The sequence below is a fragment of the Panthera tigris genome, chromosome C1 (assembly GCF_018350195.1).
Source record: "Panthera tigris isolate Pti1 chromosome C1, P.tigris_Pti1_mat1.1, whole genome shotgun sequence".
NCBI lineage: Eukaryota > Metazoa > Chordata > Mammalia > Carnivora > Felidae > Panthera > Panthera tigris.
The window spans coordinates 43532586-43558504 of NC_056667.1; the positions used below are offsets into that span (position 1 = coordinate 43532586).

The 25919-nt window shown below is 53.0% G+C and overlaps 1 protein-coding gene across 9 annotated transcripts in view; it reads right to left on the reverse strand.

Moving 5' to 3' along the window:
- SSBP3 (single stranded DNA binding protein 3) overlaps positions 1-25919 on the reverse strand; it is a 161592-nt gene that overhangs the window by 24226 nt on the left and 111447 nt on the right. For all 9 annotated transcript variants that reach the window (XM_042997282.1, XM_042997283.1, XM_042997284.1 and 6 more), the window contains one exon: positions 20605-20694. In XM_042997282.1, the coding sequence (XP_042853216.1) occupies positions 20605-20694 (90 nt within the window). The remainder of the gene's footprint in view (positions 1-20604; positions 20695-25919) is intronic.

Here is a 25919-nt window from a genome sequence, read left to right on the forward strand (position 1 = left end):
GGGGAATGGGGGAGGGATTTACATTAAAGGAGGAGAGGGAGAGAGAATCTCTGAGATGCAGGTAGGATTTTCTTCAACAGTCTCTTCCTTCAAAGCCAGGCTGCCCAGCCTCCCACCCACTCAGGAAACCAGGCTGGGGCTGGGGAGGGGTGGAGGGGCTGGTACCAGCCAGCAGGGCAGGGGACGCAGAGAAGAGGTGTGCAGAAAAAGACTGCAGGAGGCATACAGGAACCCGGGGGCGCCACCGAGGACAGGCCTGGAGTTTCCTGGCCAAGCAAGGGGCTGCTCACTTCCGGAGAGCTCCGCGGAGCAGATGTTCCCCTACCTGCCACGCTACTAATTTCAACAAGTGTGTGTCTTTCTAGCGGCTGCCAGCAACGGCATGGTTTGTTACCATGAGCAATTTTCTTAATTAACAGACATTAATTAGCCATTTAGCAATTTTGCAAGCATTTGTTTAGCGGCTTTCCTAAACATGAATACCACTGTGATAATGGCACTGATTAGAGGGTCCCCTAATTAACAGTACAGGGAAGGAAAATTGAAATCACATAAATTAAAAAGGGAGGGGAAGTTAATGAAGGCGGGACATATTTGCACCTGCAAGTCTTTTGTACCATGAAACTTGGGTGCAATGTAAACAAAATAAGATAATTCAAAGCCAACCCCCCAAAAAAAGAAAAATAAAAAGAACGGAAGAGAAGGGTTCAAGGGTGAGGTCCAGTTGCCAAGAGGGGGCAAAAGGCCTTCTGTCAGTTCCCAGCTCTTGGCAGGAAGGGAGCGCCTCCTCCCTCCAACCCTCATGGCCCTCACGGGTAACATACAGTCCTTCAGAGAGAGCAGTGTGTCTCTGGGCAGGTCCCCCACACCTGTGCCCCCGTTAGCCAGGGGAGGCAAGCAGGCTGACTCGATGACAGGTTGCCGAAAATGTATGTAAAGCACCAAAGAGTGTGTGACACCCACAGGGGGCCTCAATCGATGGCAGTCCTTGCTGAGGGCCAATTCTTAAAACTGGGTCTCAGAGGGCCATTCTAAGCCATCTCTTGGCCATGGATTATGGCTGCTCGGGCCCCCGGAGGTTCACAGGGCAGGCTGGTATGTGTGCTTCACCTCCCTACCTCCCTACCTCCCTCCCTCCCTCAGAAGCTTCTGGATGGACTCTGGTGACTGGTCCCTGAATGAGCGGATGTGGCATAGGTTTGCCTCAAAGCAGGTGCCTCAAGACAAACAGCCAGTGAGTATCAAGAGCTGGGAATGTGGCTGGTCAGTGAGGCCCCAGCAACTTCTCTGGCCAGCGGGGAGAGGCGGGGAGTAGTAGGCTGTTAAGCTAGGGAGGGAGCAGCATCTCAGAAGTCTCCCCTGTGACCTGGAGCCAGGCTCTGGAATACTGAGGACAAGAGAACCCTCACCCAGGCCAGCCAGTTACCCAAACAGAAAACCCCACCATGATCTCAAGACGGACACAGATGCTCAGCGTTCACGTCCCCAGGGCACGGAGCTCCTCTCCCACCCCAGGGGGGGTGTTGACCAGGCTCTGCTGGTGTATTTCCCAGCACTGCATGGCCCTCAGCACTACTGGGAGCTCTACGAGCCAGAAAGCTTTTCTTCCATGGAGCCAGAAGTCTACCAATTCCCAGTGGTCTGCTATGTCTACCCAAAGCTCCATCCTCCGTGTCTCTGCTACCTCCACTCGGCCTGCAGCTGTCTGCCACTACATCTGCGTCTGGACTCTGTCCTCAAGACGGCATGTAACAGCACAGGGAGGGACCCCGCACACTTGGCACGTTCTTAGGAGCAGAGAACAGGTCCTGCGTTTGAAATGTTTGCTTCTGTTAAGAGGATGCCAGACGTGTTCCCATCTCCACAAGGAGGTACGGAATTTGCTGCCTTATGGTTTAGTGGGCCAATAAAAGGTGTTTCTCTCGCATCCTGCATGCTCAAAAAGAGACCAACAGATAGGTATAGAGAAAATGGACTTTATGGTCTTTTCAACTCATTACTCACTTGGTCAAAAGGCTACAGAGAAGGTAGACCACAAAAAGGATCTTGATCTTTGTTGAGATGTTGGCTTTTCTCTTGCCCAAATTCTGAACAGATCTGGCAGGCAGGTGGAAAGGATCAAGGTGGGAGGGAGTCCTAACGCTGATAATACTGATGAGTTTTCCCACATAGGACGGCTCCAGGGGCCTTCCTGGCCTCTACTTGCTGAAAGCTTTAGAAGAACCGAAAACAGGGGTGTCTGGAAGCCTGTTTAGCCAGAAAGAGCCTCCGAGTGCAGCTCTACTTAGGCCTTGGAGGCTTTCTGTCTCGGGAAGTGCCTAACCCCCTTGCCCAACATGCCACAGAGCTGGTGGGTAGAAGCAGACATCTGAGGTGCACAAAGTACTGGGCTAAACTGGAGTTGGCGGGGGGGGGGGGGTCCCACTGGAAACTTGGCGAGAACTACACCTGCTGGCAGTCACTTGTTTGTTGGGTGGCCCTGACAGATCAACACTTCTTCCAACGTCCTACATTTACAGGGGAGAAAAGAGAGGTCCAGCACAGACGCAGAACCTGCCCAAGACCACGCTGGTGGCTAAACCATATCTCCTAACCCCAGCCCAGGGCTCTCTTCACGGTGATCATGTTCCTGTCCACTGGAGGTAAACAAACAGGGTTTGAAAGAACCCGGTTCAAATCATGACTCTGCCACTGACTGCACTTCTCTCATTGGTGAAACGGGAATAATCGAAGCCACACAAGGCCGCGTGGGGGAGCTGGCCTTCACCTGTATTAGCTCAGGTAACCCTGGACCCCTCACAGGAAAGGCCATCAGTGGCTCCACTTACACCTCAAAAGGGTGAAGCCACTTGCAAAGCTGTTCAGCGGTGGAACCAGCAGCAGAGTCTGATTCCAGAGCTCCAGGGGGTCTGAGCTTGCCCACCATTCTAAGGAGCCCGGAAGTGGTGCCTCCGTGTCACACGTGGAGCACAAAGACAGGGGAAGAACAAATCCTCGAGGCTGAAGGATGTGTGGGCGCATGCAGTCACGTTCACCCACACACACGTATTCTGGATGCTGACCTCAGGCGTCCGGCCAGCCCCATTTCCTGGGGGTGGGTCACGGAGATGCATCAGACTCATCTGGCCCTGGAAGCTCCCACGCTAGTTGGCAAGAAGTTATGAGGACATAGTGACAAATGGGCTCGAGTGTCAGTTAAAATGCCTTGGGCTCCAAGAGAAGGGGGCAAGTAAACTGAGGCCCAGAGTGGCCGTAGAATGTGGGCCAACAGGCAGCTGGTATGAGAACTGGGGCCCCCTGACTGGTCAGAGCTCTTTCCACTGCAGTGCTCTGCCCCTACCATGGGGGGACAGCAAGGAGGTCTGCACCTGGGAGAGACCTCAACTTGGGAAACCCTGCAACTGAATCTGGGAAAAGGGAGCGGCAAACGTACCCACTTCCTTCCTGGGCCTTCATCCTGCCCCAGACCCTATTAATGGACTTGCCACTGTGTCTCAGATGTTCCCGGGATCTCTGACCGGAGATACAGAACTCTTGCACTTCCTTTTCATTCTTCCTGCAATGCCAGCGTTGGGTGGTGGTACGCACAGCAGCCTCTAAGAGCCACTGCGGGGATGGCGTGGGGAGGCTCTGCCGCAGGTGTGATCGAAGCAAACGCTGGGCCATTTCACTTAAAGTCTGGATGCCTCCAGTTCCGTGGAAGAGCCTTTGCCATCACGGACGTCGTGGGGAGCAGAACATTCCCACAGCACAGCCGACCCAAGGTCTCTGCAGAAAGGCATTTCAGAAGCATCAGCAGGAGCCACCTATGCCTCCCGGTCACTTCCGGGTGGAGCCCCTGGACTTCACCTGAAGTCATCCACGAGAGATCAAAGGGCTTGTTGCACGATGGAGGAAAGCTTCAGGTTGCATGGACCTGGCATCAGATCCCAGCCCCTGCAGGGCACGCTGTGAGTCCAGTTTCCTCATGAGGACGACAAGGGGAATTGCAGTGGGGTGGTGCAGCGGACAGCGTCAGGCATGCACAAGGTCCTCAGTCTTCCGTGGTCCCGCACCACATGCTCCGGTGGCCACTCGCTGCCCGCGTCCGGGGAAAGTGCGAGCTAGACCCTCTCTGCCGGGAGCACCCTCCTCAGCCCTGTCAAGGTGCACCCCCGAAACACGGCTCCTCCTCTTCAGACCCTGTCTTTTCTGCAGACGTCGAGTAGGCTGCTCAATCCACCCCACGTGGACATCCTGGGCAAGGCCCAAATGAGGCAGCAAGGCTGGGCCAGCAGGCGGACCCCACAGCCACAGTCAGCCAGCCCCCGGGGGTGGGGGGGCGGGGGGTATAACTAACACCTTTGAGTTCAAGGAACCAGGAGGAAAAGTTAGTACCAAGAGGGTGACCAAGTTGGCCCTCTGAGCTAAAGACTCTTGCAGGTAAGAGAGGATAGCTCTTTAAAATTAAAAGGCAAATAAGCAGACAAACACTGCACTGATGTCTTTAAAGGAAAAAAGTAATAAAAACCATGTGCTAACTTTAATGTTTCCAAAACTCACCGCTCCTTCACCCAGTGCCACCTCACACTCTGCAAAGCTGCCTTTCCCTGTCTAGCAATCATGGACCTGCTGAGAAACAGAGCTGAGACTTAGCCCCAGGCTTTCTGGGTGCAGAGGGGAGACTGGGAGAGAGCGCGAACGAAGCCGGGCTGTGGCCAGTGGCCAGAGTGTCGGCCCCCAGAGCCCAGGGCACTCGGGCTGGAGCCGTGCCTCGTATCCCTGAGCCCTGGGCTGCTCATCTGTAAGGGGGAGGGTTTCAGGTAACACGTTCCTCATACCGAAGCCATACAAGTACCCTGCAAGCTGCAGAATAATGCTACGTGGTTACCACTGGCTAAATTTGTTTTCTGTCTCAACAGAAGGCCTTTGGGGAAGGGGACTTGACGTTTTAGGTGTCTCAGAGACAAAACACTGCACACTTTCCCTGACTCATGGGGCCACTGGCCCCTGGGTTGGCAAGGCTGAGGGGATGGGTTTCATCTACTGGCAGCAGAGACAGACGACTGGCATTACTAGGGGCCTGTGTAATCTGCCTGTTGGGTGTGTCACTTTAATTGAGTGAATATAAAATTACATTAATTATACACATGGTAAAAGGCATGCGGCAGACAATCCAATTTGCTCCTTGGACACAAATGCTGACGGAAAACGCTGTTAGTCCATTCTGGGGAGAGGGCCAAGGTGTGCCCGAGTGCCACTGACACCCGACATCCGTCAAGGCGGTCTGCCTGGTCCCTGGAGCGCGAAGTTGACCACCTGGCTAGGTGAAGGAGGGAGAGCTTTAACCACCCCCCCCTTTTAACACGCGCCTCATTGGAGGAAAAGTTATTTCTTTATCTTGACCCATGGGAACAAAGTTGGCAATGGCTCACACAGTGGCTTTCCTATCCTTGCTTCTATCTGTCCTCTCCAGGGCTTCTCTATGTGTGTGTATGTGGGAGGTATAGGCCAGAGTTGGAGCTGAAATTACCAACTCTCCGAGGGCGGAGGAAGCCTGGGCCATCCGTACACCCACCCAACACGAGCCTGGGACGCAAGCCTGGGACACACACAGCAGGTCCTCCGGGGGCTGAGCTGGGCCATACCCAATGGCATGACCCCAGGAGAGCTCCAAGTCAGGGGCTGCTGGCCACGGCCACCTAGGAGATGAGCCTGCAACAGTCGTGACTCTCCATGGGCACCGGACAAGGAGAATGGGTTTTGCCAGAGAGGTCGAGTGACAACAGCCCATCTTCCCAGGATGGTGGGGAAGTTACCAGTCAGAAGGAGCAAGAGAGTACACAGCGTTTCCCCCTTGGGGTCACCTCTGCATACCATCAGCAATCTACACGGCCACCGAGGTCCATTCTGTGCAGAGATCAGCGGAAGACTCATTGATTTCTGTCTGAGCAAAGGCCCCAGCTGACCTCCCCTTCTCCCCCCTCTTTCTAAGGAACCGAGACAGTGCCGGGCAGACAGCAAGGGCGAGAGGTCCGCACACTTGTGAATCTGGTGCCAAGACGCTCACAGGAGGTGCTCAGCGTATGTTCTTCTCAAGAGGCATGAGGCACACACGCTTGCCTCACAGAGACAGAGATGCAGAATCAGCAGGCGACGGTTTTCAAAACAAAAGGAGGAAACGTGGCAAATAAAGTAGAGGCGGCGTCCACGACCTAACGCAGAGTTCCGGCACATACTGCCCCCAGGCTCTTCCCCCCTGCCCTATGTATAGACAGGAAGACTGAGCCCCATCTCACTGGTCCCAGGTCCAGGCTGGGTGCCCTGCACCACGCTGCATGCCCAAAGCGGAGGCTGGAGTGCCAGGACCCCAAGAGCACGGCCACCATGTTGAGCTAGAGTAGGCGCTGGCAAACTATGGCTCGGGGCCAAATAGGGCCTGCTGCCTGTTTGTGTAAATAAAGTTTTATCGGAACACAGCCATGCTCACTTGTCTACTGTCCAGAGCTGCTGTCATGCTTCGATGGCAGACTCGTGACAGAGACCAGATGGCCCACAGAGCCTAAAAGATGTACTGTCTGGTCCTTCAGAGAAAATGCTTGCTGACCCCTGCGACAGGTAATGGTTTTCAAGGCTGAAGAGGGAAAAAACTGGGGTCTTTTTGAAATTCTCAAGGTGAAATAAAATAGTACTGTATCTACTTTCTAATTTTTTAACCTTATATTTCTCTAATAGAATAAGTGAAGCAAAAATCAACCCCATTTACAGTAAGGAAAGTGAAGTCCAAGGACATTACAGTATTATTTATCACAGCCACAGTTTTTCCCACTGAGGATGAACAGAATGAGCACTAGACCACGGGTCAGTGAACCCGAGTTCTGGTTCTCCCATCAAAATGCCACGTGGCCAATCTCTGAGCACTGGTTTTCTTGATCTTTCATCATTATAACACAATTAACCAGCATTCACATCCAGCTGGCTGGTCCTAGAGTACCTCCTTGCTGATCATCTCCCCAGTTTCCTTCTCGCCACAATGCTGGGGAACAAATTCATCCCTCGAATGCCAGCACAGACCATCCTGGGGGCTCCATTCTAGCCCTGACTTCTTTCAGCAGGTCCACACTGTTTGACTCTCTCCTGGGCCGTGAAGTTCTCTAGGGTCATCTCGAGGAAGGGCTCTACCTTGAATGGCTATGGTTGGGATGGGGTAGGTTTAAGAGAGGTGACTTTGCCTCTGGCTGCTGAACGTTTGGGGTCTCCCTGCTAGAGATTCTTTGTACGTACCTGTGTCCATATAACCAGGCACCCTTTATACGGACACAGGGAAAAGCAATGATACCCAGAACATATGTGCAAAACCCAGTCCACCTTGGCAATGATCCAGCCACTGGGTCCCAGCACCCTGGGCCAAGGAGGTACTAAGCACCAGAGACGCTTGAATAGTACTTCAGGCCTCCCCAAAAGAGTCCCAGGCTGTTGGAGAGACCAGAGTTTATCTATTACCACAGCAGCACCCCAACAGAGACAAGGTACCAGGCACACTAGAGAGCAAGAGGGCAGCAATTACAGAATACTCACACTGAGGCAAGACCTGGAAAGATGATCAGGTATCCTCTGGCAGAAAAGGCACAGAGGGGCTTCTGGGCTGAGAGACTGGCACCTGTGCTCTACAGATCGTGTGGGCATGGTGCTAGAGGGCCTTATGCACAAGACGGGGAGACCTGGGGCTGGGCGCTCCAGGCTGAGAAGTGGGGTCATTAACCTTTAGCAGCTCGTGCCTAAGTGTTGGAAATTATACACCCTTTCCTTTCCTTTCCAGAAATGTTTCTATGGTGTCTCTCAAGTTTGAAATCAAGACTTCTCGGGACACCAAGTCCATAGCTGTCTGGGGTGCTGATTCCCATCTCTCTCTGACCACACATGGAATATGCACCTGCTCTCCCACTAAGCCATACTCCAGTCCTGAACAGCTAGCCCTCTTTAATGCTGGCAAAGGAGCTGGGGCCCAGAGGAAGGCTTCCAATACCCAGTCCCAGCCATGTGGGTTTCTGGTCAGGATCCAGATAGCAAACCTCTCCCTCCCTGACATGTACTCACTGCCGTAGAGACCGACTCTCTGCGTAAATGGGTAAGAGACTGACTCAGGATCCAGAACCACACCAATCCCTAGGAACACCTACCTTGCCAAGAGAACAAAATCCACCCCCCCCCCCAATCAAAAGACTGCGTTTTGCTCTGAGAATGGATAGTGCTGCAGAGACACATCCTACTCCTGCCCGCCAGCCTCCACACCGCCTCTCACCAGCGCTCAGGCTCCGCTGTTAATCACAACGGCACACTGAAGGCGAGGTGCATATTAAAAAGGCACTGCCTCATCCACCCGGAGAATTCCTGCTCTACTTTAAGCTCTCCAGACACATGCACGGATACAGCCTTCCTCTCCTACCCCTTCACGCCCTGACAGACAATCCAAAAAGTAAAGATTTCATCATATCCAACTAGGAAGAGGAGACACAGGGCTCTGGAAGGCACAAATCCAGAATGCCAGAATTCAACCCCTATTGTCCACTGACCACAAGAGGAAAAAGAAGTTGGCCAAGGTTCTCCCTTTGGTTTGCAGCTCCCTGGATGACTGGGAGGGAAGGGAACAGCTTGGGGAATGGCCCAAGATTTCATCTTCCTTCCTCAGCCAAGGAGAAGCAACAGATGGGGCAAGGGAAAGAACCAGGACTCTGGGGAGAAATGGGTTTCGGAAGCCTGCCCGCGGTCACCCGGGCAGTGGGTTATGCAACTGGCTCACCTCAGCAAAAGCACAGGGGCAGCTGGGGAGGGAGGGGGCTAAGCGCTGTCAGAAGAACCCCAGATTCATGGGCCAGGAGCACCGTCTGCAGTCTCCCCCACCCCACTACTTGCTTAACCTCACCTGTAAAATGGGACACCCCACCTCCTCCCAGAGAGCTGCAGGACTGAGATACTGAGAGTCAAGTACTTAGTCTGGTGCCAGGAACTGGCCCTCACCAAAGGGAGGCTGCTGGTAACAAAAAGCTGTCAGGATCTTCCCCACCTCCAGGAATACTTCAAGAGCTCCCCTCTTTCTTTGACTAAGCTTTCCTATTACCCCAAACCCAGGGAGCGGCCTCCTTGTGTTCTAACAGTTTCAGGCTAGAGGCATGACCCTCATGCACTCTGCCTGATGCTGAGAGCTCTTCAGCATACTCTGCAGAAGTCGTGTGGCCCTTGAAGTGGTCCCTTATTTCTTCTGCTTCCCACCACACCTCCCACGTCCGCCCTTTCTAACATTGGTGCGTATCACAGATGGGCAGATGGAGACCGAGAAAGGTAAAGCCACTGCCCCAGAACAAACTGCAAGTCTCCAAACACTTAGCGCCTTTTCCACAACTTCAGAGTAAGTTTCCTGGGACCAGATGCTATAATTATTCTGAGGAAGAGGCACTTAATCAGATCCACATTTTCGGCATATCTTTTTTGACCTTGGGACAAGGACAGGGCAAGACTCTGTCAAAGTCTTCTTGAATGAAATGACCCCAAACTGAAGAGCCTTCATGCAACAAGGGGAGGGGAGGATTCTGCAGTCTGTAGAAGAGGCCACAGAGACATGCTGGAGGGACAAAGTCGTGTGTGAGAGCAATTGCTCTGGCCCTTGCCCTGGGGATCAACAGCTGGTCTAATAATGGTGTGAAGGTAGCAGGGGTCAGATCACAAAGACCTGTGAATGTCATACCCAGAACCTGGACTTGATTTCCTCAATGTAAGGACACCATAGACAGGAAGTGCACTTGCTGAAGGAGAGCCGCCCACTGGCCTGCAGTTAGCCCAGGCTGGGGTCGGCCCCACACTATGAACATCTGCAGTCAGGTTCTGCAGGGCCAGGCAGAAACCTGTCACTCAATGTGTACTGAAGGAACAGATGATTGAATGCCAGCCCCTAGGAAGGAGGCCTTGTGCGGATTTCTGATCTGCCTTTCATTCCGGCCACATTTCCAAAGGCATAGCTGGTAAAGCGGGTGGAAGCTGTTCCTGTTTTATCAGCGGGGAGCTGAAACTCAAATTTACCCAGGTGAGGTCCACTAGTAACAGAACTCAGGATAACCGGCAAAGACCCAGCCTCCCGGGCGGGAGAGCTGACATTAACTCACAGTAAAAGGAGTTCATATTGCTGAGCCTGGCAGGAACAGAATCAGAAGCTCCTGAACATACAACCTGCTTCCTTGCCTCTACCTCCCCTGTAAACTCCCAGCGGGTAGACCAGGGAACAAGGAGTTAGGCCAGGTGGGCAGAACTAAGTAAGGTAGCACATTAAAGGGCCAAGCAGGGCCTGGTGCTTAGTAGGTAACAGGTACATCAGTCTAACTGAAGGGTTAAGTACTAAAAAGCCAATCAATCTCTCGAAAACACCCAGAGCCTCTCCCACACATCATTGCCCCCAAGGCTGTGCTGAGCCCCTAACACTCCCTTCTTGGAAGAACACTCATGGTGGCCCTAGCCCTACCCTGACCCTTACCTCTGAGAAAAGAACAGCCCCAGGACAGACCTACACATATCCACAAGGAAGATTCCCGAGTATTTACGCACACCAGGCACCAGGCAGGGCTCCACAGGTTCATTTCACACCATCCTCACAAGTGGTCGAGAGTCTGGGGCTATCTTCACCCCCAACTGGCAGACGAAGCAATGAGGTTCAGACAGGTTAGCGGACTTTCTCAAGGCAACCCAGGCTGTGTGACCTCAGGGCCTCCAGGAAGGATGGAACACCTTCAGAGAGGGTGAGGGAGGGATGACAGATGAGCTTCCAGGGGCCCAGGTGCTAGGCTTCTGACTACTGGTCAAGCCAGATCCTAAAGCCAATGGGCAATGTTTCAATGGCAGTGAGAAACCATCACTGAACACGGACACATTTCTCCGTATAGCCAATCCTTACCAGAGCTCCAAAGAGGAGGCCTTGTGATTTGCTGAATGACTGCTCCTCAGCACAGCTGAGGACACCAGTGCCCGGAGAGGTCAGGTAAGCTCCCCAGAAGACATGGTCAGGAAGTGACAGGGGGCTGTCTTGTTCCAAAGCCCCTGGTCACAGCCACTGCACCCTGTGATGCTGACACTTCATGGAAAAGCTGCGGCTTCCTAACCATACTCTTACCAAGTGTGACGCCACCATTTTGGTATTAGCAAGAGATAGGGGGCTTGCTGAATGACAGGTGGGCCTGGCCTAGGGGTTTTGTTTATCCCAAGGCCTTCTTCATTTGGGGGCGGCACTTGTCTGCGAGAGGTCGGCTGCGGAGTTCATTTACACAGAAAACAGGACATGAACTCAAAACCCACACTGTGGATCTCCTGCTATATCCCGGCTCTTGGAACACTCACGGAGATGCGAGAAAGTCCTCAGACTCCAGTCCAGCCCGCTGGCCCAGCCCAGACTCCCCATAGGGCAGTTTCCTTTCAGAGTGGTATGATCTCATTCAGGGGGGTCTATCCTGAGCCACATAATGCCAAGGCGTGTTATTATAGGATTCCACTGGAATTCTCTTCCTCCAACCTTTTCTGCTACAAGGGCTGAGGAATTTGACCTTTTTTTTTTTTTTTAAAGGGAAAAAAACCTCAGCACGATTTGCACAGGAGGAAGGTGGAAGCAGAAACACGGGAGGGTCTACCCCCTCAGCCAACTATGAAGAAACAAAACAAAAACACAGGGGGCTCCTCCACCCCCATGACAGGCGGGAGGATCTTGGCAGGGGTGACGGGGAGGGAGGGAACAGATGCGACCCTGGTGCTGGGACAGGGGACAACATGGCACGGCAGCTCTCAAACCCGGGAGGGAGAAATCCAGTTCTAAGAGAAACCCAAAGTAAAAACCCAGGCAGAAAGGCGAAAAAGGATAAACCAGCCCAAGCTTTTTAATACACGAGAGGTGAAGGAGGCTACTGGAACACCAATCCTTGAGGATGGGATCCACAAAAGTCAGAGATGCGAGTAGGCTTACAACTCAGGAGAGGCCCAGAGGGAGGGGACACGCTGGGGTCTCCTGGGGGGAGCGTAAGGAGCAGCAGCAAGAACTAGCCCGGGTCTCCTAGGTCCAAGGGTCCTTCTGGAAGACGCTCCCCCTCCTCTCCCCAGAAAGGGAGCAGAGACCTGGGGCTGGGGGCGGTCCCTGGTGGGGAGGGAGAGGCGGCCAGCAGCTGAGCTCCCGGCGGCGTGGGGCCGGCTCCGCGTTAGGGGGCGGTCGAGGCCTGCGGAGCGGCTGGGTGCTTTGTTACTGAGCAAATCTCCCAGGCACTGACTGCTGATGCATAGCTAACAGGGCGGCAGACATTGATTTATGTTCAACTTTCCATTTCATCAGCGAGAGTTACGGCGCGACATGCGGAGTTCACGTTTTTCGGAGGGGAGGAGAGGCGGCTCGAGTGTGCAGACACAAACATGCCCGCCCGCGTGCACAGAGGCACACGCACCAGTCAAGGCCGCAACTTTGTTTTCCCTTTCCGAAGGGAGGGCAAGGGGGCCGGCAGCCTGGCACGTCAGGAGTAACCTTTTGTCCGCGGTTGCTAGGAGCCCCGGCGCGGTCATCTGCCGCCGGGCAGACGTTAGGCACCAAGCTGGCTGCCGGGCGGGGCGGGAGCACAGCCTGACCTTTGTGGAGGTGGTGTTGGCAAGAAAAGGTTTTTTTTCCTCCTCTCCTGCCCTGGCCTTTCCACCCAGGCCAGGCAATTATGCAGGGAGGCCTGTGTGTGGGTCCACAGCGGGGAGAGGGGGACAGCCCAGGTGACAGAGTTTCTGAGCGGCCAGGGGTTTATGAAGTCCTCTAAAGCATGTAAGGCCCAGAGAGGGGAGGATGGTTCCCCAAGGACACACAGCCGTTTGGCAACACGGTCGGACTCAAATCAGGGCGTCCAACAGCCAGGGCAGGGGTCTTCAGGCTTAAAGCTAGCTTCTAGCTTCTTCACAGGAGTCAGAGGAGTGGTGCTCTTGCTGCATAGCGCACCAAGTTGGCTTGGAACAGGTGGGGCTGGGGTGGGAGCAGCTCAGGGCCCAGCAGTTGGGGTGCCCCGCCTCCTCTCTAATCCTTCTCAGCAGGAGTGACCCTGCCTTCTGTCAGTCTGGAGGCAGACAACAGGGTGAGGGGCAGGGCGGAGGGGGTGCTTCTGTCCCCTACAGGAACTGGTGCACTCACCCGTGACACAGCATCTCTGTCCTCCTCTCCCACAGACCAGCACATCTATCAGACCCCCTCTGGCCCACAGCAATGCAGACGTGGCAAGGGCCGAGGCCAGAGAATGGGGTCCAGAAAGGGAGGGGATTTGCTCCCCAGTGGACTAAGTGCTCATTCAATTTTAGTATATGTGCTGCCGAAGCGAGCACTAAGTGCTCATTCAAAACTCTAGAGCCTACCACCTGGTCCAGGCCTGTCTTCCCTGAGCAACTCTGGCCAACGTGAGCCTTGGTTTCTTCATCCAGAGTGGGAATGCTGTTAGCTGTCAGGCCTACCTCAAAGGGTCAAATGGAATCACATAAGGGGACCACTTTTCTCATCTAGAGAGCCTTCTACCGACAACTACAAGAGGGGGTCAAGATAGTTCCATTTTAGGACCTGAAAACACTGGCTGGGAGCCTCAAGGGGCAAAGGGGCAGCCACAGGACCATGTGTGGGGCCCCTGCCTTCTAAAGTGAAGGGTCTGATAGGAGGCAGCTGACAGCCTCTCGCTACCTCAGGCCAAGGTAGGCCAGGACCCGCGGCATCCTCCCAGCTCTGCTTCCTCCCCACGCCCATATCCAAGGGGCTGTTGGTTCAGGCCAAGGAGGTGCTCACCACTGCACTCAGTCACCACTCCAGCCCAGGCCCTGGCCAACCCCCAGAGGACCACTGCCTGGACTCCACACTTCCACAATGGCCAGCTTGCCACAAGCGCAGCCCCTCCAGACCACTGAGGGGTCTTCCTGGAACCGGGCCACTCCCCTTCTTAGGAATCTTCCATGGCTCCCCTGTCTTTAAGTTACAGTCCTTTGAGCGTCTATCCAGGTCTCCTGCCTTTCCAAACTTGCCCTTTCATACTCATGTCCTGGCACACTGCCCCACCCCCTCACTGGCAACTGCTCAGGCCTCCTATGTCAGCCCCTCAGGGAAAGTTTCCCAGATGGACCCCAGGCTAGGCCAGCTGCTCCTTCACCTGCCCTCATGGCACTGAAGCCTCAGTGTAATCACTCCCTGCCTCCACCAGACTGCGAGCCCCTCGAGGGCAGGTCCACGGCTGCCTCCTTCGTCCGCAATGCTCACCAAGGGTGGGTGACTACGAGGTCACTGTGCCCTTAGAGACCACGTCTGGCCAATGGGCTAAAGGATGATCAGCAAGTCTGCCAAGCCTTACATGGTTTAGGTCCCGGCCTCAGATTCACCATCCATCAAATGGCGATCCAAACCCCCACCCATCGAGCCCTCCTGTGCAGCAGGCTTTGAAAACCACACAAACAGGGTGGTTTCTTTCTTTCCAAGCCTCCCCTAGTCCCGCCCTGGCCCTAGTCAGCAGAGAGGTCTTTCCTGCTGCTGCAGCTTTCTGGCAAGGAATGTCAGCTCACAGTGCTGCTGCCTGCTTCCCGCCGGAGAGGAAGGCAGGAAATGGACAGCACTCGGCCCAGCTCTTGGGAACTGCCTGAGCTCCTGCTGCCAGCCTGCTCTCATTTACTGGGCTTTGATCCTCCCTGGAAACACACCAGCCCAGCCCAAGGCGCTCAGTCCCCAGGGCTCTCTACTGAGCACTGAGTCTCTACTTGGTTACCACCAGTGCCAAGGAGCTCACTACTTTGTTAAATTGGCAGGTGGTAGAACGATCTTCCACACAAAGATTCAAACTGGCCTCCCTCTTCTTTCCTCTGAAGGACCTGAGATCTAAGGGCTGAAGCGTTGCAGAGGCAGATCTGAGCATCTTCTTCTTGTTCTAAGATTTATTCATTTAAGTAATCTCTACATCCAATGTGGGGGCTCAAACTCACAACCTCGAGATCAAGAGTTGCATGCTCTTCCAACTGAGCCAGCCAGGTGTCCTAGGTCTGAGAATCTTCTATATGGCTAAACTTCAGATACTTCGAGTCACTTGTTAGAGCCCTCCTGAGGCTGCTTCTCTCCCAGAGAAACCCCAGCTACTTCTGCAGGAAATGAGGAGAGAAGCACTCCTATAGTCTCAACAGGAAAGGTCCAAGGTCACGTGTATCTGTCTCTTCCTCTTATTTTTGGATCATTTCTTAGGCTTCTGAGCTATACACATGATATGCTCCTTCTCCTCCCCTACCCACCCCCCCCACAACTGATGGGGAGGGTTCTCTGGAGGTAGACCTTAGAGGTGAGTGGACTCAGCTGGCAGGAATTAAGAACTCCTTAGAATTGGGGGGGGGGGGGGGAACATGTCAACCCCTACTGTGCCCCCACTACAATGGAAAGTATCTGGGGATGCTCAGAACAGAACAGGCTGTGCTTTTGGCAAAGGGAACTAGCTCCCCCAGGACTGTCTTGTCCAGAGAAGGCTCGGTCTTTAGCCCTTTGACCTCTGTTGGGTCTCTGCAATACCAGTCTCCATCATTAATGTGGTCAGCCCCCAAGCTCCTGCCCCTACAGAGCTGACAGAGCAGTACAGAGTTAACTGTTCTAGAACACAGACCTGGCCAAGGTATTATCCAGACCAGGTTGCTCCAGTGGCTCCCACTACCCCCAGATGGAGCCCACAGTCCCTAAAAAGGTCCATCAAACACTGCCAGAAAACTCTCCAGTCCCCCTCTCCTACTGAGCACCTACCTATCATCCACCTCACTCTATACACCGTCCCAGACCGTACTGCCTCCAGGAAGCTCTTGAGCAGGCAGGTCTTTCCATTTCTTGCTATAGGGCATGGGTTTACCTGTCAGTCTCTCTGGTAGGTTGGGTGCTTCTGGGGGCAGACTATGACTGATCAGTTCTGGCCTACTAGAGTCCAGCCCCCTGCCCTCAGAGGTGGCTGACCACTATCGTTAACCACAGTCCCGCCTGCCTCTGAGCCTCCATCCTGTATCTATAAAGTGAAGCCTGGACTAGATCACGGAAGGCAAATACACGGGTCATGTACTACCACTTACATCCCCATGTTCATGGCAGACATTGCCAGTCGGTATCTGCTGAGCCTGGACGTGGCTTCTGAATCATTCCCAGCACCGTGTTCTAGCAAGACACCACTAATCAGTCAGAGCTGCTGTCTGAATAGAAACATTGCCTGCTTTTGAGACAAGATGGCTAGAGTTTCTCTTTCTCCCTCCATCATTTCCCTCCTTTTCCTTGGTCTCTATTGTCTCTTCTTCCTGTAGGCAATCAGACATGTATCTGACTGCTGTGGAAGAACACAAGGATCTGGAAGCAGCAAGCCCAGGTTTAGACCCTGATTGTAGCCCACAGCTGAGAACTCTGGGGAAGTCATTCACCTTTCCGAGTCTCACTTTCCCAATTAGCCCTGCCCCCTCTGCAGAAAGGCTACGATCAAAATGAAAGTAAGCTGGATGTCTAAAAACACTACATAACTGAAAACAATCACTGGAATTTAAAACAAAACAAGAACAAAAACAGCCTGTACTCAATGCTCCCGTCTTCATGACCCCTGCCCTCCTGCAACTCCCCAGCTCTGGACCTAGAAATCCTCATTGGACGGTACCTCCCTTAGAACCACCTTAGGGCCAAGGAGCTGGGGGCCCACCCAGACCAGCAGGCCTGGCCAAACCAAGCCGAGTCTGCCAGATGTGAAGACCGACTGACTTAAGCTGCATGGGAAAAAAAAAAAAAAAAATGCCACTGCTTGATTATGTAAAATCCATCTGGATCCAAAGCAGAAAATCCAAGTTGGAAAGGCCCTCAGAGACCATCTGGTCCACCCAGCTTCATCTACTAGTGAGGAAACTGGGGCCCGGAGACGGGGAGCACCTCGCCCAACGTCACTCAGCAAGTATGTGGACAAGTGGGGGACCAGAACAGGTGTCCTGAGACAATAGTCCTTTGTATCCTTCCCCACTGCAGAATACCACCTCTGGACACTCCAAGCCTGGTCAGAGTGAGGATCTAGACCTTTAGGGCTGGCTGGGCTCCACTGCTGGTAACATGAGCAACAGAAATAAACTCAGTTCAAACATCTCCCGGGTCCCTAGCGCATGCCAGACGCTTGCGATACCAAGATCAAGGCCGTCTTTTTACAAGGAAAGCACAGAACTAGAACACCCTTGGTAAGTTCTTCCATAACCCGAAGAAAACCAAAACAGTCTCCAATACTGTGAGGTATGGTCAGGTTGGGTCCCAGACCACCTCTCTGCCAGCCCTGAACTTGCTACCATAGACATCTCATGCCACAGGACCAGGGCACCGTCCACCTGAGAAACCTCAACACCAAATAAGAAAAAGCAGACAGATGGAACCTAGTATGTGGATGGCCAAGCCTTCTGACCCCTGGAGTAGCCTTGCAGCCTGGCAACCTAAGAAAGCCCCCCTGTGTTCGGAGGGGCTGGGACAGGGGTGGACAGCTGCTCCCTCCCACCTACCCGGAGGCCCCACGGGCTTCTATATTTAGCACCAACTAGGGGCAGAGTCCTGATCTGAAAACTGGGCTGGCCACCTTGGGACAGGATCTGGTCAAAGCTGGATCAGCCAACCCAGGCTGGCTCCTTGGGACAAAGCCCCCCTGCATCAGAGCTGCCTGCCCAGACCGTGGGCAAAGCAGGGGAAGAAGTGCAAATTGTTGGCAGCAGATAAAACCTGATACCATCTCGATTTCCCTTCTAATATCAGAGTGGCTGCCTGCAAGATGAGCAAGGGGCAGGGCCAGCAATCAATAGCTAATATTCGCATTGCGTTCTGGCCTACTCCGGAAATGGGCAGTCACTACCGCCTTCCAGAGAGATACCCTTTCCCCTCAGCAGTGACCTAGCCTGAGTACTTCAGCATCACGACCAGGAAGCGCCCGTCTGCTTCATCTTCCTCTGCCCGATTAAACATGATGCCCTCACCTGAGGGCGGGGAGAACAAAGCCGGCCAGAGCCACCCCAGAAGCGGACAGTCCGGGGCACACAGGTCCCTGCTCAATGCTGTCCCCGCGCCCGCCTCAGCCCCTGCCAACTCATCCTGATTAGGGATCAGAAAAGACCTCCGGTTGAGAGGATCCAAAAGCGACCTCTGTTTGATGGTGCCTGGAAGTGGCCAAATAAGGACAGGAATCAGTCTGGACTTTCTGACCACACACCCCTGAACGTCACAGGGAGGGCCCAAGAAGTATGTCTGGAATTAGGCTTTAACCATGGACAATTATACCAAAGCAGGAAGTTAAGAGCTGCCCACATATCAGGCAAACTTTGCCTTGCCCCAGACTCAGGCCAAAATAGAAGCCAATGGCCTATTTAAAAAATACAGCTGGCTATTGTCCACTTCTTCCCACCACAGTGGCCTGCACTGGGCACTCAGATGCCAGCAGGCAGCCTCAACAGGCATGCACACAGGTGGAGCCTGGCACCTGGGGCTCCGTCCACCAGACAGGAAAGTCACAAGTGCACTGTATCAAGGGTATCCTGTGGGAGGATGTGTAAACCTGGGAAAAGAAGTCCCCAAGCAGAACAGAACACCTGTAAGAAAGACCTCCAACTAGGAAGAGAACATCTGCCTGCAGTGACCAGGAAAAGGACTGTCCCTTGGCATGGATGACTGTCCCAGACAGTAGTCCCTTGGGTTTCCCCTCTGGAGAAAGGGCAGCAGCCCACCTGGCTTCTTTCTTTCTTGGGTCCGCAGGTTTCTAAGCATTTGAACGTCTCATTCCAAAGTCTGGTCCCTCTTCCTGATGCCTTACCCCCAGCCAAGCCCCAGGCGATGCCTGGTCTGGGCTAACCTGGAGTCTGCACACCCATTTCTGAGGCTGTACCCATTTCCACCCCAGGGCAAGGCTCCAGTTTGGGCAACATGCTAGGAATGTATATAGATGTATGTGTGACCATCCAAAGCCCTCAACCGCCATCCCTACATCCCTCGCACCTCCCTCACCGCCATCTTGGTGGACAACCCACTCTTGCCGTTTTATGGGCAACACCCAAATTTCGCTGATTCCCGTCCTGGCTGGTGAACAGTGCGTCCAAACCCTTCTTCTCTCCTGGGGGTCAAGAGCAACCGAAATGTGAAATCTTACAAAGCAGAGGTGGTTTGTCCAGGTCGTCTCCCACCCAGGGAGAAAGTCCCCTTAACATCTCTAAGAGGGGTTTGTCCCCCCCTTTTGCTCAGATGCCTTCATAGCAGGAGGCTCCACTTGCAGCAGCCTGCGTCTCACTGCTAGATGCACAAGGTGTGAGATTCTGGCTTACACCAAGCAAAAGTCTCCTTGGACTTTGCCACAGGGCTCCCAGCCTTGAATTCTTGCGCTTCACGGAGAGATCTTGGCCTTCTTTTCTATATGACAGCTCCTTCCATACTCTTCTCTGAAAGTGCTAGCCTTTCAAAGGGGTGGGGGACAAAGGCAGATTCTCAAATCCAGCCACAGACAGGTTTCAAAGAATGGAATGTTCCACTCAAGAGCTTCATCAAAGGGGCGCCCGGGTGGCTCAGTCGGTTAAGCACCCGACGCTTGGTTTTTAGCTCAGGTCATGATCTCACGGTTGGTGGGTTCGAGCCCAGCACCGGGGTCTGCGCTGGCAGTGCAACGCCTGCTTGGGATTCTCTCTCTGCCCCTCCCCCATTTGCTCTCTCTCAAAATAAATAAATAAACAAACAAAAAAAGAGCTTAAAGCAGTTCCTTCCAGCCCTGCACGCCGGTACCTCTCCGAAACAGCATTCCCCGGCCTCAGCCTGGTTAAAATGGGATGAGTCTCCCCACCAACCCCCCACTTCCTAGAGGCCTGCAGGGATAGAAGGAGGAGGAGGCAGAGAGGGGACGGCAGCCACACCCAGCCCCAACAGAAGATGGAGCCCCCAGAGGCCCACAAGGTATATTCTGGGGAAGGCCTGGCTCTCACTCCACGTGGGACCTGCCCCTGCCTCTGGCGGGCGGAGTGCGGGCCCAGATGCTCGTGGGATGCCGCCCGTGATCGCACTCGGAAAAAATCAAGTGGTTAACCAGAGGGAAAGGATTCCGAGACCTGCCAGGATGGTGGGTTTTTTGTTTTTTTTTAGATTACGCCTAAGGTTTGTAGTTTGGACAGGCAAAGTAAACAATGACAATGACAGCAGCAACAAAACAGAAACAAAGAACAGTTTACTTGTTTTTTGTTTTTTTTTTTAAAAAAGGCTTTTGTTATAAAAGACAGCTCTCTGAGGACTTGGAAGGAGGGGGGGGGCCCACCCCCGCCTCCCCAACCAGGGGCGGGCTGTGTCGTGACTGCGAAGCCGGCGTGAAGAAAACAAGCTGGAGCAGAAGTGACACAGCGCGTGCAGAGGGGGTCGGCTCTTCATCTCTTTTCTCCCCTCCTCAGGGTTTGCAGGGGGTGGAGAAAGGGATGGGAAGGGTCTGAACCAGCACACAGCAACTGTATTTAGACCATGGCAAACTGAGCTACTACTTACTTCTCTCTCCCTCCCTCCCGCCCGCCCGGGGCCTGGCCAGGAGTGGAAGGAGCACAGGGCCGAGGGGGCCCAGCACGTACCTGAAAGAAACCTGGCGGGATGGGGCCTCCCGGCATCCCGTCGTTGGGGGGAATGTTGCCAAGCACGGGGCTCGGGGCGGCTGCTGCGCTCTGCGGAGACAAGGAGGTGGAGAGTTAGGAGGCTGTACCCACCGCAAGAGACCTGGAGCTCTGAGCCTTGTCCCACCGGGTTCTCCCTGTCTGCCCACGTCCTCCACAGACCCTCCTCAAATACCACGTTCCCAGGCACGTCTTACTGGGCAAGTGACGAACTCTCCGAGCCTCTGTTTCCTCATCTCTAAAATGGGAGAACGATGTCTCCCGCTTCGCGCACGCACTGCAGAACAGTAGTGGGTGGCCAACATACAGCAGCCGTTGTGAATGGAGGGGTGCCCTGCCTCACCCACTCGGCAGCTTTATGAAGCTCCCACAGGGCGGCTGAGGTGCTTTACAAATGTTTGTGCCCTCTCCAAGAGGCTGCATGCTGTACAGAGTAGACCAATAAAGATCCACAACTTAATGCATAAACACAAATCCCTGCTGGGAAATGTCCCTCGAAAGGTCGAAGGAGGGCAGGGGTGTTTTGGGCCTGGTCAGGGTCCTGGGTGCCACCGGAGAGGAGGTGGGTCCGCCCAATGCAGGGACTGGAGGCACTTTTCTTCTTAAATGCTGCTATTCGGGCATTTACCTGGTACATCTGCCTCAACAAATGCCTCCTGGGGGTGAACAGACGTCGTTCTCCCCAGCCTGGCCTCCTTCCAGACAATCTGTGTCCCACCTGCCACGTGGTCAGCATGTCTGAGCCTGGGCCTGCACGCGCCCAGCGCAAGTCACGGGCCTAGCACCCCACCTGGGCTGGTGCCCTGCATACTCCCCCACCGGCCCCCGCCCTGACTCTAAACCTCCCAGGCACTTCCCCCCACCCCCGCAGGATGCCCACCTCCTACCTCAGTGTTGCCACACCCCACCCTCCCCGCCCAGGACTGAGAATTTGAGACTGAATCACTGACTGTCTCCCAGAGGTCTGACTGGTTCTCTGGGACAAGAGTGAGCCCCTGGGGTCAGGAAACGGACCACCTCTTTCTCTCCTACAAATGCAGATTTCACTTCTTGCCTTTCCTCAGCCAGGAAACAGGAACCAGAGCGCCTAACTTCCAAGGATGATAGAAGGAAATGAGGTAATGTGCGAATCCCATGAACACACTACATGGCAGCAAGATGAACAGACACCCCTGAGAACATGTGGGTCGGAGCGCTGTTACCTCTACAAGCAACGGATGGCCGTGGCCAAGTCACTTGGCCTTCCCGCACTAGTTTCCTATAAAAAGTGGGGATCGCTGTTGTCCTGCCTGCTCATCGCGGGCGTGGAGGATTATGTGACAGGACGGGCCGTGTTCTGTACACCGGGAAAGCCTGGTAATCTGGAAGCAAGGAGGGCTGAGTATGGGCATGCGCTGGGTGTCTTAACAGACCCAGGTAAAGAGACTGGGGGGTAACGGATGGGCTGGCCGTCCCGGCCCAACATTTCAAAATCATTCTGCCCACCGAACAGCAACCCTCTCCATAATTACAGATTCTGCCAACCATCCTGTCGTGTGTTCCAAGCAGCCCCCAACGTCACAAATTTGGTCTTCCCACTTTCCAGGTGTGAGCCCCACTCAGACAGAGGAGAGACCAGCCTGCCTCTGCCTAGCCCCCACCCCAGTATTATCTGGGTGAGGGCCACCTGGGGGAGTATGCCAGGCTATCCATTAGCTGCACTGTTTGTTTGTGGTTGGTGGTTCTGTGAAAATGCAACTTTTCAAGATTTACAGCCAACAATCATTCCTTGGAAGCAGGAGCAGAAAAGTTCAAAACAGGAAAGAAAAAAAAAAAAACCTGAAACAAGGTAAACAGGCACCTACGTTTGCTTCAAGTTCTTTCAGAGACCAGCTTTACATTTAACTCTTTACTCCTTCAGGAACTTATTTTGATACAGAATATAGATTTTACTCCTCAGGCAGCTGCCTCGGTACAATCTCACCCCACTCATTCGAAATCAGGAGGCAAAATTCTTACAAAGGCTTGGGTCTGTTTCTGCATTTTAATTCTGTCCTACATCTTTTTTAAAAATATTTTTTGTTTATTTTTAGAGAAAGAGAGGGGCGGGGGCCAGAAAGAAAGGGAGACACAGAATCCGAAGCAGGCTCCAGGCTCTGAGCTGTCAGCAGAGACAGAGCCCGACATGGGGCTCGAACCCACGAACAACGGGATCATGACCTGAGCTGAAGTCGGACGCTCAACCAACTGAGCCACCCAGGCGCCCCAATTCTGTCCTACATCTTTAACACTTCATTGTAATAGCTGGGAGTTTCAGGGTGTATTTTACTTTCTCCTTCAATTCTTCAACGTAAGTTTTCTGGCTTATTTTCACCTACCTATCCCTCCAAACACAGATCATTTATAAAAGTCACCCTCCTACCAAACCAAAAAAGTTCATATGGGGTGCCTGGGTAGCAACTTCAACTCAGGTCATGATCTTGCAGTTCGTGAGTTCGAGCCCCGCATCAGGCTCTCTGCTGTCAGCACAGAGCCCACTTCAGATCCTCTGTCTCCCTCTCTCCTTGCCCCTCTCCTGCTCTCTCTCTCTGAAAAATAAAACACTTAAAAAAAAAAAAAAGTTCATATATGTACACATACACACAAATACACAACTCTACACATATATATACACATACAAATCTGGAGAAGAAATGACCTGTTCCTCAGAGGCACCCTCCCAGGACACGGTCTTTCTCCAATTACTCGCATCTTGGTACAAGTCCAGCAGTTAACCAGGTGGGGGCGGAGGAGGGGGGTGGGGTGCGCAATGACAATAATCAGCAGGCAGGTGGGAGTAGGTGACACACTGGGAAAAACCAAAACCCTGCCTTGCTAAAGCCAACTAAACGTTTTATTCAACAAATGTAGCACGATCTTGTTTGTAGGATGAGGACAGGAATAACAGAGTTCCTAACTGGCAAGTCCTTGGTGGCGCGCATGGCAGGAGCCATTGGGCCCCATGCTAGAGACCGGCTGGGTGCTTTTCCCCCCCTCCCCGTCTCTCCCTGAACCCCCAGGTGGCCTCTGAGGTAGACACAAGCACCCCAGAGACACAAATATCTGCATGGAAAGAAAGCAGGCTCGGGACAACCCTCTCCCATCCATCCTTCTCGGTCCAGACCTACTCTTCTCCAGCTTTCAGCCCAGAACAAGGCTTCGCTTTTACAGAAAGATCTGGAAAGGCTCACCAACTTGATTTCTTTAAATTAGCATTTATCATGTAGTACCCAACACCTGCTTATTATAGCACACGGCCAAGGAAAAAGAAAATTAGCCACCGTTTTTTGCGGAAGAATGTCAAGAGCACTTCCCGCTCTCATTACACAGCCAAAGAAAACACAAGTTTTTAATGAGTCTAATATTATATAGAGGTATCATCATTTAACCAATTTAATTAACAAGCATTACACTGGCGTTTGCTACCTTGGTAGTTACAAAATGGGATCCCTGGTATTCTGCCTTATTTTTTTGGATCACTATCTTTTGAAATGGTCTGTAGATCTACTTTTATGGTGAAATGTTTACCTTCTTTGCTTTCTGTATATTAGGTTTTTCCTTAATGATACAGAAGAGCTCTTTTTGTTTTTTTTTTTAAAGATATAAGGATATTTTATAATTAAAAAAAAAAACACAACTTTTTAAAATGAAAATTTGAACCTGGGAGCATGACTTCCAAAGGTTCCCTCACTGGGAGATCTCATTTCCCTACAAAAATCAGAAGTGAGTCAATGGTTCTAGGAACTGGGGGTGGGTGGTCCGTGGTCCTTTGAATGTCAGGGCTGGGATAACCATGGTTCCAGAACATGGATGGTGCAATTCTCTGACATCTGGGTGGAAGACGGATTTTTTGCTCTCCTCCAGTGAAAGGAAGGCCATGTGAACAATGATTAAGGTGGCAGGACGCTGAGGAGACAACTTTTATCATTCAAAGCCTCATTCAGCAGCAAAACTAAACAAAATAATTAACCTGAATTATGACAGCTATTGCTATCCTTTGATTATGACACAAACACGTGCTCCTAACGGAAAACTTCCAAAAGGGCAGAAAAGCACAAAGCAGTGAATGAAAAGCAGCAACCTGTGTTAGAGGGCGACCGGAGGGTTAAGAAGTAACGGCTACTCACACAACCCAACCCCAGTGGACCCTTCCTCCCACCCCCACACCTGGCAGCAGGGGCTGTTTTACCCATCTCGGAGATGTGAGGCATACAGCAGGTGTTCAATAAATGATTATGACTTTTATTATTCAAAGACCTGCTCAAACCTGGCCATCTGGAGCCAGGCCTTTCCGGATTGCTAGGAATCGGCCTCTCCCTGTGGTTTCCAGCTTTGAGTTAGAGCTCCATTAAGGCACTCAGCAAAGCGTCTCATGTGAGTTTTCTCTAAAAACACAGAACCCAAACCGAAAGCCCCTGACATTCACGGAGGCCTACAGCTGCCAGGGCTGTGGTGGGTACAGGGGATGGAGCCCTCCCACCGGAGCAGGAGAGTAAAGAGCACTGGATTCTGGAGCCAGAGACCTCCCGGTGGGCTCGGCTCCTTGCCAGGAGCCTCAGTTTCCCCACGTGTCCAATGGAAGGGCTAGACACGACGATCTCCGAGGCCCTTCTTCCAGGCCGTTCTTCCCAGCCTGGTCCACACACCCAGAGGGCAGGGACTGGAAACAGCAGCTCCTGCTGCAGGGGGGCAGTTCTCTTTCCAGAGACTGCGAATTTTAACTCCTCTCTGTTCACTACAGAACACTTAAGAGATCAAAGATTAAAAACCACCCAGAAACCTCTTTGTTATCAGAGCCTGCAGATAACAGCCGATGACATTTGAGCTCCCCCCGCCAGGCCCTCCTCACCAACATTTATCCATATATGCATACATACATGGACTAAAAAAAGCAGAATCAAATCAGGCATGCAGTTTGGTAACTCATGCATTTTTTATAAAACTAACTTAAAATTCTTTTCTAAATAGAAAACAGGCCTTGCGCTGGGTGCCGTGGCCCACTCCAGCCAGCTGCCTCCTCTGAGGCTCAGGGGTAGAGTCAACTAGGAAAGCTCAAGGTGCCTTCGGACAAGTGACCGAGGCCCCTCCAGCTCCCCTGCAAAGTAGCGTATTTTTGCTCACGGCCTGGGAGCTTTCCAGGGAGGACTGATCCCACAGCCTTCTCCCCTGAAGAGTAGGGTTTCTTTATGATCCCGTGGTGGTTACACAGCCGCCAGGGCTCGCTCGGGGGTTCACTGCAGCGTCTCAGCCCGCCCATG